This window comes from Pelobates fuscus, chromosome 3 (genome assembly GCF_036172605.1).
Source record: "Pelobates fuscus isolate aPelFus1 chromosome 3, aPelFus1.pri, whole genome shotgun sequence".
NCBI classification, from domain to species: Eukaryota; Metazoa; Chordata; class Amphibia; order Anura; family Pelobatidae; genus Pelobates; species Pelobates fuscus.
Window position 1 is genome coordinate 65,202,637 of NC_086319.1, and position 20,987 is coordinate 65,223,623.

A 20,987-nucleotide genomic window follows, 5' to 3' on the forward strand; every position below is an offset into this window, starting at 1 on the left:
TTGTTTTGTTATGAACTGCAATTCATCCGAATTTTACCACATGACAGGAGGCTTCATATTTTGCATTAACTCTCTTTACTAACTCCACATAGCAGTAAAGAAAAGGAGTGAAAACATTAACCAATCAAAAAATAGTAGGAGGTATAGTATTCACAGTGATGAGGCTCCTCCCCCTCTTTCTTTACTGCTCCATCAGCAGACAGGTCAGAGTTTCAGGCTCTTCCCTTTTATTTAGATTGTATTTTCTATGTTATATGCTAATTTTTCGATTTCCTTATTCTGTTTTCTTCTGGGAATCTTCTCCCTTCTATCCTGGGGGGTTTCCCCCCTTTCATTTTAAGTTTATTTTACGTTTATTTACGTTTATTTGTGTATGTGTTTTAGACTTTATTCCCCTCAGGATACCTCCGTTTTTCATTCCTCGTTTTCGCTGGCTTCCCAGCTTGCTTCCCCCTCAGGGTAACGCTCACCCTGTCCCTAGCACTCCCTCGCGGCTCACCAGCCGCATTCTGTTCGCCGACACACCGGGAAACTTTTCTCCCGGTTTTCCGGCGGCCATCTTGGATCTCGCGTCTCGCGAGATTCACGGCCGCCATTTTGGGAGTCCCACGATCTCCGCAGTGTCGGCCTGCAGAGCTCATCCAGTCGTCGATATCCTTTCTTCAGCTCTCCTTTTGTTACTCAGGCAGGGGTCACAGACGTTTTCCTGTAGGATAAAGAGGCTGCTGGCCCTTCCTCAGTGGTGAGTCCACTGTTATTATTCCTATTCCTACTCACTGACCGGGTGGATTTTGTGCCACCATCTATTACAACAGGGTGAAGCCCTTAATGCACTGCTGCCATCAGGTGGATTTCGTGCCACCTACATATATGTATATGTTACAGGGGCATCCCAACCCCATATTAATGTCATATTAAGGTGGATTTCGTGCCATCCTCTCAGTTATCATACATATATTTCTGGGTGCGGCCCAGCAAGAAAAACCCAATTTACCCTGCTGGGGTTTCGAGTACTTTTACTTGTACCTACACTACATCACACCCTGCTGGGGTGTTATTACCGATTTTATTATTCTTTTGAGTGCATATTATATCTACTGACCCCTAGCCCATCTACCCTGTGCCAACACCATAACCACTATGGAAGCATCCCAAACCCCTGCGGACTTCCAGTCCATGATTGCAGAAGCCATCTCCGCCTCTATGGAGAAAGCGCTGTCCAGAGTCATGTCGGCATCTACCGACAAACCCAAAAAGGCCACGCTCACACTACCTCAAGACGAGGACTCTGAGGCCTCAGAGTCACACGTACTGGCGGACCCTCGCCCCGCCAAACGTCACTGGAAAGGTGAGAAAGCGGGCGATACACCAGCCAAGGGTAAAGCACCCCAAACGCCATAGACCAGCCCCACCCACACCTGCCCACTACTCCTCGGATGAGGGGGAAGAACACTCACATTCTATGGCCGTACTGGACAAGTGGCAGGCCGCGGACTCTGATCCGCAAGATGATAATTGGGACTCGGACTCCGGCTCCCATACGGGCCTCTTACGAGGCACCTTCCTAGATCACAGTCAGCTACCAGACGACCTCGCACCTACCCAGGAAGACGAGGCCATCCTAGACCCCACAGGGCAACGTCTTTTTGACCCTCGCAATATCCGCCACCCACGCTCCGGGGACTGGACACCCCCCGACCACCTCTCCCAATTTATGCACCGCTGGCTTCGCAAACCACTGGATAAAACGGTGCGCAACCGTCTACGCTCGGAATGCCCACGTCCCTCACTTCCCGACCATGTAACTCAAACCCCAGAGTTTGACCAGGTGATGAACACCTTTATGTCCCGAGGTGGCCGAGACCCCCGACGGGGCGTGGAGAAGGGATTCCACGGGGTCCAAGACAAACTGCTGGACGCCATCGGCCCACTCTCCCGCATACTATACCTAGCGGATGATGCTTTCACTAGGGCCGATCAATTTGACTCTAGCATGGTCAAAGAATGGGCACATGACATCAGAGAATGGGCACAAAGGTGCTTCTGTTTCGTTGGCAATACCAACGTAGCACTCTCCTCTGAGAGGCGCAAGGCAGCTTTACTCCGTATTGACGGAAAACTGGTGGAATTGGGCACCAAAGAACTGGGACCGTTGGCACAGGGCAAACTATTTGGGGAACCCTTCTTAAAAGAGCTGAACAAGCATGTCAATATTTTTACGTCCCTGAATAAGGCTCAGACATCCATGAAGCGAGTCTTCAGAGGTTACCCCAGTCGGGGTGTTTTTGGACGGGCTGGCCGCTACAGGGGCCGCGCAGCCAGCCGATTCTGGCCTTCTGGCCCCCGGTCACACAGACCACAACCCTTCTACCCAGAAGTGGGCTCCAGACAACCCTTCTCCTATACCCGAGGAGCAGACCGAGGCAGAGGACCTCGTAACCGTGGCAGAGCACGCTTCCCCACAGGTAAGCAACATCATGCCTCTTGTTTCACTTTCCCCTTATACCGCAGGCCGTATTGCTCTGTCTTTTCAGAAATGGATCCTCCAGACAGTTCGGGGCTACATCATCGACTTCGTAGAACCCCCCTACCAACTCACTCCTCTGCACCCCATTCAATGCTCCCAGGAGGACCGCCGTCTGATCGACGACGAACTACGAGAGCTCCAAACGAAAGGGGCGATAGAACCGGCTCACGACGGACAGGGTTTCTTCAGCAACATTTTCCTAGTAAAGAAGAAATCTGGGGAGTTCCGTCCAGTTATAAATTTGAAGGGACTCAACGCTTTTGTGATGTACAGGCACTTCAAGATGGAGGGCATCCATCTTCTGAGAGATCTTCTACAAGACAGGGACTGGTTTACGAGGCTAGACCTCAAGGACGCTTACCTGTCGGTTCCCGTCCACACATCTTGCCGTCAATTCCTCAGATTCCTATGGCAAAACCAACCCTGGCAGTTCACATGCCTCCCTTTCGGCCTCAGCTCAGCACCGTGGTGCTTCACAAAGCTTCTCAAACCAGTTGTATCACGACTACGAACGCAAGGAATTCGGTGCATTATATACCTGGACGACCTGCTACTGTTCTTCTCAGACAGGTACAGTCTAATGCAACACACACGATATACCATTCAACTCCTGACGTCCCTAGGCTTCGTGGTAAATTACCAAAAATCGGAACTATCCCCAACTCAGACGATACAATTCCTGGGCTTCGAGATAGACTCCAGGACCAGCACCTTACGACTCCCGGTTTCGAAGATCACAGCCATCAAGAAGGAACTACGCAGGGTCATCCGCTGCCACACCATTCCCCTCCGCACCCTAGCTCGGATCGTGGGCCTACTGTCCGCATCGATTCAGGCGATCTTCCCAGGCCCACTACACTACAGGGCGATGCAACATCTCAAGGCCTCCTTCCTCCGCCAGAACCCTTCCTACGACCAGAACATTCCGGTAACGGAAGAAATCAAGGAAGAACTCGGATGGTGGTTGGACAGCATGGAGGCTTGGAACGGCCGAGCCATCTTCGGGAATTCTCCCGACATCGCTCTGGAATCAGACGCCAGCCTTTGGGGCTGGGGCGCCACAGGCGAGGGCGGATCGACAGGAGGCACTTGGACTTCACAAGAAACCAACCTCCACATAAACTGCTTAGAACTCCTGGCGGGGTCGTTTGCGATCCGCAGCTTGGCAAAAGACCGCACGGACTGCTGCATCCTCCTCCGGATGGACAACGTCTCAGCGGTCCGCTACATCAATCGCCTGGGAGGAGCACGATCCAGGCTCCTATCAAAAATCACGAAGGACATCTTCGAATTTTGCCTACCCCGGAGAATCTCCCTGATGGCAGAATACCTCCCGGGAGACACGAACCTGACAGCGGACTGGTTCTCACGCCACTAGCGGGACAGCAGCGACTGGAGACTGGACCCAGCGATCTTCCAACGTCTTTCGGCCAGGAGGGGTCCCCTCCACCTAGACCTCTTTGCTTCACGCAACAACAGGCAGACAGACGAGTACTTCAGCTGGCTCCCAGATCCAGGGAGCAAGGCAGTAGATGCGTTTCTACAACCTTGGCCACCCGCGGGGGCGTATGCCTTTCCCCCATTCGCCATGGTGGCAAGGACGATGCAATACCTGAAGACCCAACGCGGGTCCCTGCTCCTCATCTCGCCCCTATGGCCGGGCCAACCATGGTTTCCGGATCTTCTGGCAGCAGCCTACAAGGATCCTCTCCTCATACCGTCCTACCCGACACTCCTTACGGATCCCAAAGGGAACCAACACCCGCTCATCCTGGAAGGCCGTCTCACGCTGATGGCTTGGACACTTTCAGGGGAGCCTGGCAAACCGAAGACTTATCGCAAACGTCTCGAGACCTCCTCTGGGACTCATGGGCACCAGGAACCAGACGATGTTACCTATCAGCATGGAACTCCTGGTCTACTTGGTGCAGTGAACGGAATTTCGATCCCTTTACGGCACCTATAACAGCCGTCTTGAATTTCCTCTCGCACCTCTTCTCCACGGGCCGATCTTATCGATCCCTCAACGTCATACGATCCGCTATTTCGGCAGCCCACGTTCCGACCCAGGGGATCCCCGTTGGAAAAGACCCACTGGTATGCCGTCTTCTCAGAGGCATCAGACTACAGAGGCCTCCAAGACCTAAATATTCCCGACTATGGGACGTCGAGATCGTTCTACAATTCATTAGGGACTGGCCGGACAACAACAGACTCTCGCTCCGACAGCTATCAGCTAAACTGACACTTCTACTTTGTTTGGTCTCATTCCGCAGAGTCTCGGACGTACGAGCATTCGACATCGATGCCTTTTCGGTCTCCCCAGAGGGAGTTACCTTCCAAATTTCACGCCGTACGAAATCCGATTCCACATCGGTCTTCTACCCTTTGTTCCCTACAGAACCGCTTCTCTGCGTGGTGTCCACCCTGCATCGATACGTGGAAGTCACATCCCGATTGCGGGTCTCACCTTCAGGCCAACTCTTGGTATCCTACGTTAGACCACACGTACCAGTCTCTACCACCACCTTGGCCAGGTGGGTAAGATGGATTCTATCTCTGGCGGGCATAGAGGAGACCTTCGGAGCCCACTCCGTCCGGGGTGCGGCGGCCTCATCAGCCTTCACCGCAGGCGCGTCCCTGGCAGACATCCTACGAGCCGCAGATTGGTCACGAGAATCAACTTTTCGGGCCTTCTATTTCCGCCCGAACCCGGGGGCAACCACGTCTCTCCTGTTTCAGCGTTAAAAATGCAAAATATGAAGCCTCCTGTCATGTGGTAAAATTGAAGATTATGCTAGCGCTAGTGTACTTATAATCTTAATTTTAATAATGACAGGAGGCGAGTATTTTCCCACCCTCCACACCCTCGAGGAAGGAGATCCTATGTAAGTATGCCTATACTCTGAAGGATGAGATCTCATGTAAGTATACCTATACTCTGTATATTCCTTCCTTTTGCTCTGTCTCCTTACTCAGCTAATTTTAATCGGATTTGTACCTTGGTTAGATACAGCTTTGTTTACTAATCACCGTCATACTTAGACTAGTTTTAAAAAATTGTTAGTGGAATCTGTGTTGGGTTTATTACATCACTGCAACCAGTTACCAGACCGGTTCCTAACCTTCTTCACGCTCTTTTCCAGCATAACTTCAAGACGTTACAGCTTACGCTCAGGATGGACATGTTTGGGCCTTCCTTCAACTGCCAGGACTTCGTATTTGGGAAAGTCACCCGTTGGTGCATGTTTGGACCATCCTCTAACTTCTAGGACTTCGCACTTTGGAAAGTCACCCGTTGGTGCATGTTTCAAGACTTTTCTCAGTTTCTTTGAATATTTTATGTGTCTTTGATGTCGCTTGGAAAGAGGGGGAGGAGCCTCATCACTGTGAATACTATACCTCTTACTATTTTTTGATTGGTTAATGTTTTCACTCCTTTTCTTTACTGCTATGTGGAGTTAGTAAAGAGAGTTAATGCAAAATACTCGCCTCCTGTCATTATTAAAATTAAGATTATAAGTACACTAGCGCTAGCATAATCTTCAATTCGTGCCTATTAGGCGATCCTATGAATTACCAGTCGAAATTTTTTTTTTATTTTACAAACTTTCGACAAAACAGAATAGATAAGAGGTCATATTTCGAGTGAACCGGAAAAAAAAAAAAATATTCTGCAAATGAACAGAACTTGAAAATTCTTTCCATGCACATATTGAAAATATTTATACATAATACTCATATTATGTATATATATTGCAGTACACTGACCCATTTGCATGCCCTTTTTGTTTGTTTGATTTGTGTTTCTGACTATTTTTCAGTTAACGAAATTTGGACAAGCCAAACTGCCATTTGGTAGGAATTTGGCAATCCATCCTGAATTTTTTTTTATTTTCAGATGAAGGAGCTAAAACTATTTTTTTTTTTTTTGCCATGCACAAGTCTAGTCAATATTACATTTGATGTATCTCTGACAAATGGAGGTGTAACATTACCCAACATCTTGTTCTATGTTAGGGCCCACTAAGACAACACTAGACTGTTCTTAAACCCCAAAAAGCCCAAACGATCAGACAATTCAAACACTGCCAAAAAGCATATGATCACAGTGCAAATTCTTTCTAATATTACAACCATTATAAGTGACTGTACCTTTATCTGGGCTGTCAAACTCTTCAGAGAGTAGATGATAGCAACAACCAACACTGCACACTGCTTTAATTTCAGGCTTGGAGGTATAAATGCGTAATGTGTTTGGGGCAAGGTCTCCACACGTGTGCAAACCAACCATGATAGCTTCCTAAAAGAAATAACACATTAACAGTAAGATAAACACTATTAATATATTTATTTATTTATTATTGCCATTTATATAGCGCCAACAGATTCCGTAGCGCTTTACAATATTATGAGAGGGGGATTTAACTATAAATAGGACAATTACAAATAAACTTACAGGAACAATAGGTTGAAGAGGACCCTGCTCAAACTAGCTTACATTCTATAATGACCTAGTTCCTAAACAGTGAACTTCTAACTACATTTATAAAATAAAAAACAATAGACTGAAATTCCGGTATTCTGGTTTCAATTTCAAAGATTTATGCCCTGATTAAATTAGAGCCAATAATGTTTATGGACAGTTTGTCAGCTTCTGATAAGTTATTTAATGGTTCAGATCGATTACATTGCCACAATTTTATGCCTGCCACCATTAGCACCCAGTGGCCAAATAGTTAAAAAATGTAAAAAGCCCACAGTGGTCAATGTGATACCTGCCATTAGCAGGACCCCACCCTCCATTCCGTGGGGAGGGGGGGTGGGGGGGGAGTGGGGGGGGCAGGGACATGACAACTAAAGAGTGAGCAGCCAGTAGTTGTAAAAATAAAAAAAATGTGACTTGGAAATAGAGGGAACCGGGCACAAGTTCCCCATGCCCCCACCTGTGGGCATTGGGTATTAAATAATGGAATAATGGGGAGGGCAAACATCTGTAAACACTGCTGACCCCACCAATGGGCAGCAGATGCGAACAATTAAAAAAAACAAAAAAGAACAAAACATGGAGGCATCCTAGTTTACCCAGCTCTGACCCATGAGTGTTGGGTGGGGTTATTAATACAATAACTCCCTGGGATGGGAAGAGGTCCCCAAGCCAAAATTAAAAATTAAAAAATCTGCCTAACACCTTTTCCCTGATAATAGTTATAAATAGTGACAATAAATCTAATACATGGGGGGAAAAAAATCTAATTTTATTCTTACCATCAGGCATCTTCTTTGCTGTTTTAAAGCGATACTCTAAGCACCAAAATAACTTTAGGTTAATGGAGCAGTTTTGGTGTGTAGACCAGGCCCCTGTTATCACACTGCTCAATTATCTGCCATTTAGGAATGTAATCTGTTTGTTAATGCAGCCCAAGCCACACCTCCCCTGGTTGTGACTCACACAGCATTAATTAAAAGTATTTTTTTAGCAGAGTGTGTTTACTTTAGAAGTTTTTTTATCTCCTGTTCTGTTATTTAAACTTTAATCACATGTAGGATGCTGAGTGTAGCTCTTAGCAGGCAATTAACAGAACAAGAGATAATAAATTCTAAATTAAACATACTGCTCAAGAAATGGAACTTAAATATGAACTCTTATAGAAAGTGTGTAGGGAGGCTTTGTAAGTCACAGCCAGTGGGGATGGTTCTTAGAGTTTCCCTTTAACCCCTTCAGGACGGAGTCAATAGTGCACGTTCTGATCAAAACAAAACGTAAACAAAAACTGGAATTTGCGCTATATGTCTGTTCACCCGTAGTTCCCCTCTTTCAAATTATATGCACCCACACTTATTATATATCATTTTGTTCAGGAGAAACAGGGCTTTAATCTATCATTAACTATTCATATATGGAACATAATTTATTATGAATAAAAGTAAAAAAAATGTGAGAAAATAAGATTTTTTTTTAAAATTTGCATTTCCGTCTGACATTTTAACTGTGAATGTCATAATACTGCTAGGTTTTACTGCAAAAAAAATGCACATATTTGTAATCAGCGATGTCTCACGAGTACAACAGTACCCCCCATTAACAGGTTTTATGTTGTTTTGGAAAGTTGTTTTGGAATATAGAACATTACATTTTCAAATTGAAATTTGCCAGATTGGTAATGTTACCTTTGAGACGGTGTGGTAGCCCAGGAATGAGAATTACCCCCATAATGGCATACCATTTGAAAAAGTAGACAAGCCAAGGTATTGAAAGTGGGGTATGTTTAGTCTTTTTAGTAGCCACTTAGTCACAAACACTGGCCAAAGTTAGCGTTCATATTTGTTTTTGTGTGAAAAAAGCAAAAAACAAATATTTGGCCAGTGTTTGTGACTAAGTGGCTACTAAGAAAGACTGGACATACCCCACTTGCAATACCTCGGGTTGTCTACTTTTGCAAATGGTATGCCATCATGGGGGTAATTCTCATTCCTGGGCTACCATACGCTCTCAAAGGCAACATAACCAATCTGGCAAATTTCAATGTGAAAAAAATGAAATGCAAGCCTTATATGTGACTCTCTAACTTTCCAAAACACCATAAAACCTGTACATGGGGGGTACTGTTATTCTCGGGAGACTTCACTAAACACAAATATTAGTGTTTTAAAACAGTAAAACATATTACAACAATAATATAGACCATAAAATTGCAGTTCGCTTGTAAAAAATGCAAAAAACTTCACTTTTACTTAAAATATCATCGTTGTAATACAATTTACCAGTTTGAAACACGAATATTTGAGTTCAGCGAAGTCTCCCGAGTAAAACAGTACCCCCTATGTACAGGTTTTATGGTGTCTTGGAGAGTTACAGGGTCAAATATAGTGCTTGCGAATTAAATTCTCTGCACTTTCTCCCTGTGTTGTCGTGCATGTCAATCAAATTTTAATTAATCAAATCACATAATTACGTTAAAAGATTATTTAAATATACATGTAGAATTTTAATATATATGCATTTATAGGTATTTAAATTCTACGTGTATACTAATGTAATCTTTTATGTAATTATATGTATTTATCTATATATATATATTTGCGGTTATTTGTATTTTATATATATATAGCTATATATAGAATGTCATTCTAAGTGTATTTTGTTACCGATATATATATATTAATAACAAAATACAGTTAGAATGAAATTACATATGCATATATAATTTATATTAAATTTTGTTTCAATATTTTATTTATTTTTTTATTATTTTATTTATTTATTATTTTAATTATACGTATTTATATATAATAGATATATGCACATCTATTATATATATAATATATATACATATTATATATATGTAACGTCATTCTAAGTGTATTTTAATATTAATATATATACTTATATTAATATTAAAATACACTTTGTATGACGTTACATATATATATAATATGTATATATATTATATATATAATATATATACATATTATATATATATAAAAATATATTTAATTTATTTTTACACTTGTCTTTTATTTATTTTTTATACTTCCCACCAGCAGGGGGACTGTCTGATATTTCAAACAGTCCCCCTGCTGGCAGATCCACAGCCAGCTATAGGGGGCCATGTGATCACTCTTTGAGAGCGATCACATGGCCCCCGGGGGCCTGATTTGCCGTGGGAGGGCTGCCTGGGCTGTGAGGCAGTCCTCCCGAAGCGGATCGCGGCGGAGGTAAGTATAACTTACCTCCTGGGGCTGCAAGCCGTTACGGCGTGCTATGCCGTCATAACGGCTTTAAAGCCCACTTAACCCGTGACGGCATTGCACGCCGTAACGGCGTTAAGGGGTTAATAAAGAGATCATCATCAAGGCAAAAATATGAAACAGGAGTGTGGCATAGCACAATACCAAAATACAAAGTAGTTTAATCTAGTGCAGCTACTGTGTATAAGCTGCTGTAGCCCCAACAGCCATCAAAGTATAGCAATCCAAAGTATTCATCCACAAAGCGCAGCTTAGTTATAGGGGCCCACTAGTGCAGCCCAAGTTTATTCAAAGAGCGTCCACAACACAGACATTTCGGACACCTGGGCCTTTATCTAGGAGAAAATGTATCATTGATAAGGAGACGGGGGTCCTGAAACATCTGTATTGTGGATGCTCTTTGAAAAAACTTGGGCAGTACTAGTGGGCCATATAACTAAGCTGTGCTTTCTGTATGAATACTTTAGAAAGACATCTTTATCAGAAGGAAAAAGTCCTAAGGCGACTTAAAGGACCACTCTAGGCACCCAGACCACTTCAGCTTAATGAAGTGGTCTGGGTGCCAGGTCCCTCTAGGATTAACCCTTTTTATTATAAACATAGCAGTTTCAGAGAAACTGCTATGTTTATATTAGGGTTAATCCAGCCTCCAAATCCTCCAGTGGCTGTCTCACTGACAGCCGCTAGAAGTGCTTGCGTGATTCTCACTGTGAAAATCACAGTGAGAGCACGCAAGCGTCCATAGGAAAGCATTGTGAATGCTTTCCTATGAGACCGGCTGAATGCGCGCGCAGCTCTTGCCGCGCATGCGCATTCAGCCGAAAGGGAGGATCGGAGGCGGAGAGAAGGAGGAGAGCTCCCCGCCCGGCGCTGGAGAAAGAGAGCCCAGCAGGAGAGGGACCCTGAGGGTGGGGGCACCCTCAGGGCACTATAGTGCCAGGAAAACGAGTATGTTTTCCTGGCACTATAGTGGTCCTTTAAGATGGGATTCTACAGTACAATCCATGTGCCTACATATGCGCATGCACTACAGGTATTTTAATTTTAAAGAGAGTTTGAATTTACACATATTGATCATACTTCAATTCCTTTGAGGATTAGCAATAGACCTTTTTTCCCCCATGACCGAATCACAGCCCATGACAATAATCTTGATCTCTTTCACTCTGGTTTGCCCTTTAATGTAAACATTTTGAAGATGTAAATGCTACTCAGTTATGGACACTTTCTATATCTCTGAGAACATTCCTGAACTCAAACTGATTTTACTATTTAACGTATCAGCATTACAGATTGCCACACTTAACCTTCATAACAGAACACATAACTCAAAACAGGCATTACAATAGAATTATATTAGACTGCAGACAAATGAAAACCTTATGTATAGAGAAACCAATTAGCATGTATTATCTAAAAGCAATGGAAAAATGACAGTTGTTTGCGCGTGTGTATAAAGATGAAAGATAGATAACCTCAAAGTCGGTAATGATGTCGCGTAGCTCTGTCTCTGCAGTAACATACGAAGTAAGTGGCTTATAAACATTGGATTCACTCTGCCTTTTCAACTTTAGGTTATTTTCCTTTCTTTGCGCTCTTTCCTGTTCACTAAGAACCTTGATAACACTATTTGATTCCAAGGGCAATTCAACGGCACCAGATGGAAGGACATCCAAAAACGAGAGCGTAGTTTCAGAAACATCAGCTCTATCTATTGTTGTACAGTCTTCTTTATGAATTTCCTTCTTAAACAAGTCTTTAGCTACATTGATGTTATCTGCCGCGGTTGAATCGGAAATTGATAAACCCTCTAATGTTAAGGAACTAATCTGTGGTTTTGAAAAGCTTCTGTTGGTATTTACTTCCAAGCTTGACGCCTTTGGCAAAGAACTTGCTTTCTTTTGGTCAAATGTGTGTTCTCTTGACGTTTTGCTGGTATTAGTTTCATAGACTTGCCAGTATTTTTTCAATTTCCGGTTTCTCTTCTTGGCTCCGTCTGTGTTGGTATGAGAAGAGTCAATCCCATAAACTTTCAGGTCATATCGCATGGATAAATATGAACTTAAATAACCCTTTCCGGCACCCAAGTCTATGACCTAGAACAAAGAGGGATAATGTACATGTAATTAGATAGCAGGAATAGCTTTTATTTTTACAATTTTTAAATATGGCACAAAAATACGAAATTATTCTGGTAAATAGAAATAACTTGCAGTTCAATGTAATACTTTTACCAATATCGTGTTATAACAGAATTCCAAAGGGATAAATTGCTTTTAATTCTATATTAACCTTGGCAGTTGAGTTTACAGTCTGAGATGGGCCCATAAATATTTCCTAAACTCCCAAGGTAAAAAAACATTTAGCTTTCACATGAGAATTATCACATTTTGTGATCAAGTGGGCTTAGTGAATAAGCACCCGCACAAGTAACTATGAATTGAATTGGAAAAGCAAAGTTTTACAATAGCATCAGCAGATGTGGAGGGTTACAGTTTAAGGCATTTATTAATAAATATCTTTATTATTTAGGAGCCAATTAGGACATCAAGGAGTCAGGATTACTTTTTATACTTCAGGAGCAAGAGAAGCAGTACATCACATGAGTTCAATGTAAACTTTTTGTTAAAAGTTGGGCATAAAAAGTGCATGGCAAGCGAGATTACTTGTTCTCCTTGCAATCTTGAAAACAGCTACCCGTTCTGTATGCTCTTAAATTGTTTATTCAATTACTTTAAATGTAAATGAAATGATAATTGACTTTCATACCACTATGTCACGATTACTATATGACCAAACACGCAGAACTATATAATACACATTGAACAAGGATAACGTATACTGGGCCTTAGAATGGCCGGACTTAACGTAAATAAAGAATGATCAAAATACTAGCCGAGGCCAACAAGAATCGTCTCACTGTTACATAACCGTATTTTAATGAAAAAGACCACAGAGAAAAGGAAACACGCAGGGAATGGAAACTATAGTTAAGACATGTATGTTACGTATGTTATGAATGGTATGTTACACATGTGGCAAGACATGCACATAACCATAAAGTTATTGTTATCGTTGACAAAAAAAAAAAAAAAAAACAGGACAAGATGTTGGAAGTTGTGCACCTGAGGGTTAGGCATAACAAAAAATGCAACGTAATATCTGTAAGTGAAGGCTACATAGGTGGCACTACTTGTGGCTGTGTACTAGCGGACCATGTGCATCTGAATATAGTCAGTAAGCATATGTCAGTTCCTGCTTACGTATGAAACTCGAACGTTGTGAACTGCTTGTAACGTCTCAAATTGTCTTGGTATAAATTAAGAATAAAAAAAAAATAAAAAATAGCCGAGGTCAGGTACACAGAAAGAGACACAACGAGGAAACAAGCCAAAAGTCAAGGATACCACAAATACATGAAAGTCAAAATACAAGCTAAAGTCCAATACCAAAAAGAACTAGAATAGGAACACACTCTCTGTTAACCAACTAGTTGAATCCACGACAGGGCACTGACCAAATGCTATTTTAAGTTTAAATAACCCTCCCAAGGCTATGATTGCTTGTACATAGCCTTTAAACCCAAAACGTGCGTGCGTGTTGTTTGTGTGACGTCGCACACACATCGGCACCATCTTTGTTGAGGAAGAAGGTGGGGCTACAAAGTTTTGTGGGACCGCAGTGGCCAGCGTTCGTTAGAACAGGGATCGCTCCACGAGGGTGGTGAATGACCTAACTTGGGGGTTACACCCCCAAGTGCTCTTATCACCAGTGGGACAACTACTGTCTTTAATTTACATATAGATTTATGTATATCATACAAAACCCAACGCACTCACTCACTAAATATCAACTTCAAAGCTCAAAAATGAGCATGAAAGCATATAGAAAAGACAATCCAATATGCAAACCACCATGACGGTTAACAATTAACTGGTACTTTGGACAAGTGTCTATATGGCATAAAAGATGCATTTTAAGCACCATAATCATTACAGCTCTTTGCAGTGGTTATGGTGCTAAAAGTCCACTGGGAATTGTCTCACATCTTTTTAAACCATTTTGGAGTAATTTGTTGCAAACACATGTGGCTCTTCCTGGCCCCCATTGCACACTTCCTCTAGAGCAGTGATTCTTAAACCAGTCCGAATGGTCCACCAACTGTCCAGGATTCACGTATTTCTCTGTTTTATTTCAATGGAGATACTGAAAAAACGTGGACTGCTGGTGGGTCTTGAGAACTGGTTTGGAAACACTGCTCTAGAGTCACAATGATATGTAAGGTTCTCCAAACTCTAGCCCCCCATATTTTGCTGAACTACAACTCCCATGATTCTCTGACTATCTATTTCATTCAATTTAGTTCAGCAACAGAAGGCCAGAGTTTGGAAATTCTAATTATGGAAACTACAGTTCAGCATTTTATACAGAGAATACATCCAGTGATAGGCTAGGCCAGTATGGCACCAAAAGGACTACAGGGGGGGACAGCAAAATTACGCAGTGGTTTAACTGTTGCAATAAAAAAATGTTTATCTGATTGAATAGTTTCAGATGTTATTTTGGATGGTAAAAGCAATTTAATTAGAAAAAAAAAATTGTTCTACTTGTATTACTCTGCACTTCAGAACTGCTTTCATTAAATATGGATAAAAGTTTCACCAAAAATGTTAGGAAAAACCTTTTCACTAGCCAGCGTGATTCTTCAAGTGGTTTTCATAGTTTGCATTGCCGGTGTTAACACTAAAAGCATCCATAAAATAATTAATTTGGGAAGAAATACAGCAGTCTTGCGTGTTTATTTTATAAAAGAGCCAATAAAGCATCACAACAGAAACTAAAATTCAAACCACCCATTAAAGATCAAGGTTTGTCGGTTGATCTACGCAGCCCTGAAAAATTCATCATGGTTTCATAACTTTAACCACAAGGAAAAAAAAAGTCTTACCCGCAGGATATCTGAACTGGTGTAAAACATGTGTTGTGATTTCAATGTGCTATATTTTTTAATTAAATCTATTTTTACACATTGTGTTTTATAGACTAATTTGGCAACCAATTCTGAACAAAGGCTCTTGAAGATTTACAATTCCTAGTTACTGCGTCTTTAAAAGGTAGCTGAAACAAACACACTATTTTTATTAACCTAAAAGCAGATTTTTTGTTTTGATTTTTTTTTTTTTTTTTTTTGCAGCCCGAGGGCTTTTTCCCTCCAATATAAATGGTTTCTGTGTCAGAGAAAAATAATTAGCAGCATTACTTTGCAAACCAATAGAAGTGAATGTAATGCACCTGCGTGATATATTAAATATACTATTTACATAGAATGCTTTGTAGAAGGGGGGGGGGGGGGGAACATAAAATGATATTTTCAACATATAAAAAACTGGATATTTTTGGATATTTTCAACATATAAAAAACTGTTCTAAAGAAATGTCTTTGCATCATTAAAGTATGGGGATATAAATATATATATATATATTTTTTTATGTGCCAATAAATCTAAAAACATCTGAATTAAGTTACGTTTAATTCACTTTTAAATTTATTACGGAAGTTCTCACATCAATTTTCTTTTAACAGTAACCTTACTAAAGTATGGCTACTAAAGTAGGTGTTTGGGACCAAGAAATGGTTGTATAGGTTGTTTGACAAAACTATGAATTACAACATTATTTTTTTCGTTTAACTCCAGCTGCTTATAAGCTCCTGACACCAGCTTTGCTACTTCCCCTAATGCCTAGAAGTGTATGACGTCAGAGTTTCACCTGCAGCATTGAAAAGGTAATGTTATGATAGAACATAGTGAAACACACAGGGTCGGAGGCTGCAGTCCAGTGCTTGTTTGTCAGACATGTACTCATTAATTAAGAATATAATAATATTATAGAGACAGATACTGGATTTATTCAAATATATTTATTTTGTAACTATGTTTTATTTATTGCATTGCTACAATAAAGGACCTGAAAGGGAAATTGTCACTCCCTATCATTTCAAATATTATGTTTAGATACCCCTATATTTAACACGTGTTTGTGTGGTCTGACAAAATTAAATGTACAAATCCACAGCTTTAGTTGTACTCTGGAACTGAACATCTCCATCTTGGTAACCTGTCAATCTTATAGTTTATAGTTTAGCACAGTATAGTTTAGTTATAGAAACAGCTTTCGCACCTGTTGGTCTTCATAGAGAAATCACAGAAAGTGTGTGTGTGGGGGGGAGGGGAGGAATGAAAAAAATGCAAAGTGTGCCTTCACTGAGCCAGGACTGAACTGGATTAGAATTGGATTTTGATGACAATTGCTTTATTGTTAAAATATAGTCATTTTCAATGTGTTATTCAGTTGTGTCATTTCCCCTTTAAACCTGCTTTATTGCCTAGTCCAGGCAAAGACAACCTTCAGCACTCCAGATGTTTTGGACTACACCTCCCATGATGCTTTACGAAATTATTTTAGGACCGGCCGCGGCGGGCCGGCCCTTTAAATGCTGCAGCCGCCGAGCGCTCTGTAAAGAGCGCTCAGACGGCTGCAGCTGCTTTTCCCTCCCTCCCCTCCCCTGTAGGTGGCCGAGCTGCACTCCGGTCCGCGGTCCCGGCCGGAGTGAGGGGAAGGTGCACACTGAGTGTGCACTTCCTATCAGTCCGGCCGGGTACAGGAAACAGAAACTCCTGTTCCGCGTGGAACAGGAGTTTCTGTTTCCTGTACCCGGCCGGACTGACAGGAAGGAGCACACTGAGCACCTTCCTATCACTCCGGCCGGGACCGCGGACCGGAGTGCAGCTCGGCCACCTACAGGGGAGGGGGTAAGAAGAAGAGGGGGGGGAGAGTAAGAAGGGGGGGTAGGGGAGGGGGGGAGGGGAGAGAGTAAAAAGAGGGGAGGGGGAGGGGGAGAGAGTAAGAAGAGGGGGGAGAGTAAGGGGAGGGGGGGAGAGTAAGAAGAGGGGGGAGAGTAAGAAGAGGGGGAAGAGTAAGAAGGGGGGAGAGTAAAAAGAGGGGGGAGAGTAAAAAGAGGGGAGGGGGGAGAGTAAGAAGAGGGGAGGGGGGAGAGTAAGAAGAGGGGAGGGGGGAGAGTAAGAAGAGGGGAGGGGGGAGAGTAAGAAGAGGGAAGGGGGGAGAGTAAGAAGAGGGGAGGGGGGAGAGTAAGAAGAGGGGGGAGAGTAAGAAGAGGGGAGGGGGGAAGTAAGAAGAGGGGAGGGGGGAGAGTAAGAAGAGGGGAGGGGGGAGAGTAAGAAGAGGGGGGAGAGTAAGAAGAGGGGGGGAGAGTAAGAAGAGGGGGGAGAGTAAGAAGAGGGGAGGGGGGAGAGTAAGAAGAGGGGGGAGAGTAAGAAGAGGGGAGGGGGGAGAGTAAGAAGAGGGGAGGGGGGAGAGTAAGAAGAGGGGAGGGGGGAGAGTAAGAAGAGGGGAGGGGGGAGAGTAAGAAGAGGGGAGGGGGGAGAGTAAGAAGAGGGGAGGGGGGAGAGTAAGAAGAGGGGAGGGGGGAGAGTAAGAAGATGGGGGGGGGGAGAGTAAGAAGAGGGGAGGGGGGGAGAGTAAGAAGAGGGGAGGGGGGAGAGTAAGAAGAGGGGAGGGGGGAGAGTAAGAAGAAGGGGGGAGTAAGAAGAGGGGAGGGGGGAGTAAGAAGAGGGGGTAGTAAGAGGGGAGGGGGGAGTAAGAAGAGGGGGTAGTAAGAGGGGAGGGGGGAGTAAGAAGAGGGAAGAGAGGGAGTAAGAAGAGGGAAGAGAGGGAGTAAGAAGAGGGGAGGGGGGATAATAAGAGGGGGGAGTAAGAAGAAGGGGGAAGTAAGAAGGAGGGGAGATAAGAAAAAGAGGGGGGGTAAGAAGAAGAAGGGGGGAGTAAGAACAAGAGTGGGGAGTAATTAGAAGAAGGGGTAAGAAGAAGAGGGGGGTAAGAAGAAGAAGGGGGAGTAAGAAGAAGAGGGGGGAGTAAGAAGAAGAGGGGGGAGTAAGAAGAAGAAGGGGGGTAAGAAGAAGGGGGGTAAGAAGAAGAATGGGGTAAGAAGAAGAAGGAGGGGGTAAGAAGAAGAAGAGGGGGTAAGAAGAAGTAGGAGGGTTAAGAAGAAGAAGGGGGTAAGAAGAAGGGGGGAGTAATAAGAAGAAGGGGGTAAGAAGAACAAGGGGGGGAGTAAGAAGAACACAGGAAGGAGGGGGGGTAAGAAGAACACAGGGAGGAGGGGGGGTAAGAAGAACACAGGGGGTGAGAACACACAGAGGGAGGAGTGAGAAGAACACAGGGAGGGTGGAGGGGGGGATGAGAAGAGCACAGGGAGGGTGGGTGAGTGTGAGAAGAGACCGCTAGGGGAGGGTGGGGGAGAGGAGAGACCACTAAGGGGCAGGGGAGAGCTCTAAGGGACAGCTCTATAGGACAGTGGGCAAGACAGGGAGCTCTTTAACACTACGCGCACACACACACACAATGCATCCCTATACATACACAGAAACACACAATGCACCCCTATACATACACAGAAACAGAACATGCTTCCCTTACACACAGAGAAACACACAATGCATCCATTACACACAATGCATCCATTACCTGCACAAACTGGTATCCCTATACACTACATACCATAAGCACACATATGAGATAGCACATAACACATCCCCTACACCAGGGGTAGGCAACCTTTTAGCAGCACTGTGCCGATATAGGATTGTGATGTCCCGTAGCGTGCCGGTCCTATTTTTTTAAATTTAGGTGTGTATGCTGCCGTATTCTGTTTGTGTTATTTTTACTGCAGTTGCTTTGCATCATTGTATTTGTTTTAAATATGTTTATTAATGTCGCAAACAAAAAAGCGTGAGCAGACATTTTACGAATTTGAAAATAACATATGGTTGCCTGCGCAGAGGCTTATAAATCAGAATATACACGCAATAGAATAACTTAGATGTATATTGACTTTGCAACATATGGTATATCAAAGGCATTTGACAGGTATAGTAACGCATTTTACAGGCTTATTAGTCCTCTGAGCAATACCCATGTCTAACTGTGCGTGGTATGGCGCTTTCAGCGTGGGTATCCATATACGTAATTTAATAAACATGCAAACAATGAAATTAAGTGTATATAAACTTCATAACAGTTATTTTTGTTTCAGATAAAACCCAATTTATGTCTGTATTGCGCCTGATAGCATTGCGCCTAGCTTAAAAGCTCTTTTTATATCTAGTAGCATGTTAACATGATCGCGGCGTAAACCTTTGTCCTAGACCAGGTGTTACCTGTGCATGGGCACGTCTATCATGTCAGTTAATGTTCGGTTAATGTACTTAATATATCTAAGTATATGTTTCGTTGACTTCCCTACTAGGGCATAGTGTATGCTTTATAGTTCTCCTCACTAGTACTATACAACAGAGTATGCTGAACCATCATTTAAACATGCAATTGTTTGCAGAAATACATTATTACCTAATGTACCGCCCCGTACAGCACATTGTAGCTAGGTATGTATATACTAAGGGGCAGTATATCGTTAAGCAGTAATAAGGGATATGAGCTTAGACAAAGCTTATACGTTTTTAAACTAGAATCCTACATGTTCCGTTCGTTCCCCACAGAAATGGGAGCTGATGCAATGTTCATATACGGAGGTGGGAAGGCAAATCTTGGTGAGGGAACTGGAACATCATGTCGGCCTGCGTGACCGTCTGAGAGGAGTCTCTCACCGTGTCACCATCGTATTGTCCCTGGGTCGCCAGGCCTCCAGTCGTCCCCCCTGAGCCGACTCCCGCCAGCCAGCCGGGTCCCCCGCGGCACTGTGGGCACTCAGGAGCGCAATCCGGCCTTTGGACCCAACCACAAAATCTGCGGGTCGACCGCTCCCTGCACCTCCCCAGCTGCACATGAGTTCACTTGGAGTGCGCACTCTGCTGTCTCTCCCGCTGCCGGCCACATATTTGGCGCTGGTGGCTATCCCCCCCCGACCACCGGTCCGTCGTGAGAGGCAGCGTTTGTCCTGCCCCACTGGGCTCGCGACATCAGGGACAAAAGCTCTCCGGGGACCCCATAGACCCGGAGGCTCGGGCGCCCACTCCACTAACGGTCAGGGGCCTAGCTCGGGGGTCAGTCTGGTGCCCGGAACCTCCAGGGCCCGCACGAGGCGTCACGGTCAGCCTCCCTTGAGTAGTCTCCTGTGTTCCCTCTCCTGTGGGATAGGTCTGCAGGCAGGCCCCTGTCCGGTGGCCTTTGCCTGTGTAGGGGATCATGTGGGCTCCACGCGGTATCTACCGCCCTGGAGTGTGTCGTCCCCATATGGCCGGGATTACCCCCACCGGCCGGGGGGGGGGAGCGGGGCCGGGCCCCCCCTTGCGGCTTTTGCTGTCCTCAGCGAAGAATTGCCGGGGTTTAGATGTCCCTGGCCTGTTGGGCTGTCATCCGTGCTACTACATGTGCCGTGCATGTCCAGGCTTAATGTGGCGTGTAGGCCCGCTTTAGGAGTTACAATGTTCCCATCTCAGCACCGGGTTCAGTGTGGTATTGACAGGTAGCTGATCTTTTCCTCTTCAGTAATATGCAGAGGGATCCCGCTTTATCGTATTTTGTGTGCTGTTTTTAGCCGTTTTCCTGGGCTCAAGGCTGGGAGACATGAGGTGCTGCTGCCATCCAGCTTGGCGGCCCGGCCCCGCCCCCCCATCATTGTATTTGTGCGTATATGAGCTATTATATTGTATATGTTCATTAGTAGTTTATG

At 44.0% G+C, this 20,987-nt stretch overlaps 1 protein-coding gene across 1 annotated transcript in view; it reads right to left on the minus strand.

Moving 5' to 3' along the window:
- Positions 1-20,987, minus strand: part of METTL25 (methyltransferase like 25) — a 278,234-nt gene that overhangs the window by 164,573 nt on the left and 92,674 nt on the right. The window contains exons 5-6 of the mRNA XM_063447133.1: positions 11,755-12,375; positions 6,683-6,830 (exon numbers count right to left, since the gene is read on the minus strand). Coding sequence (XP_063303203.1) covers positions 6,683-6,830; positions 11,755-12,375 — 769 coding nt within the window. The remainder of the gene's footprint in view (positions 1-6,682; positions 6,831-11,754; positions 12,376-20,987) is intronic.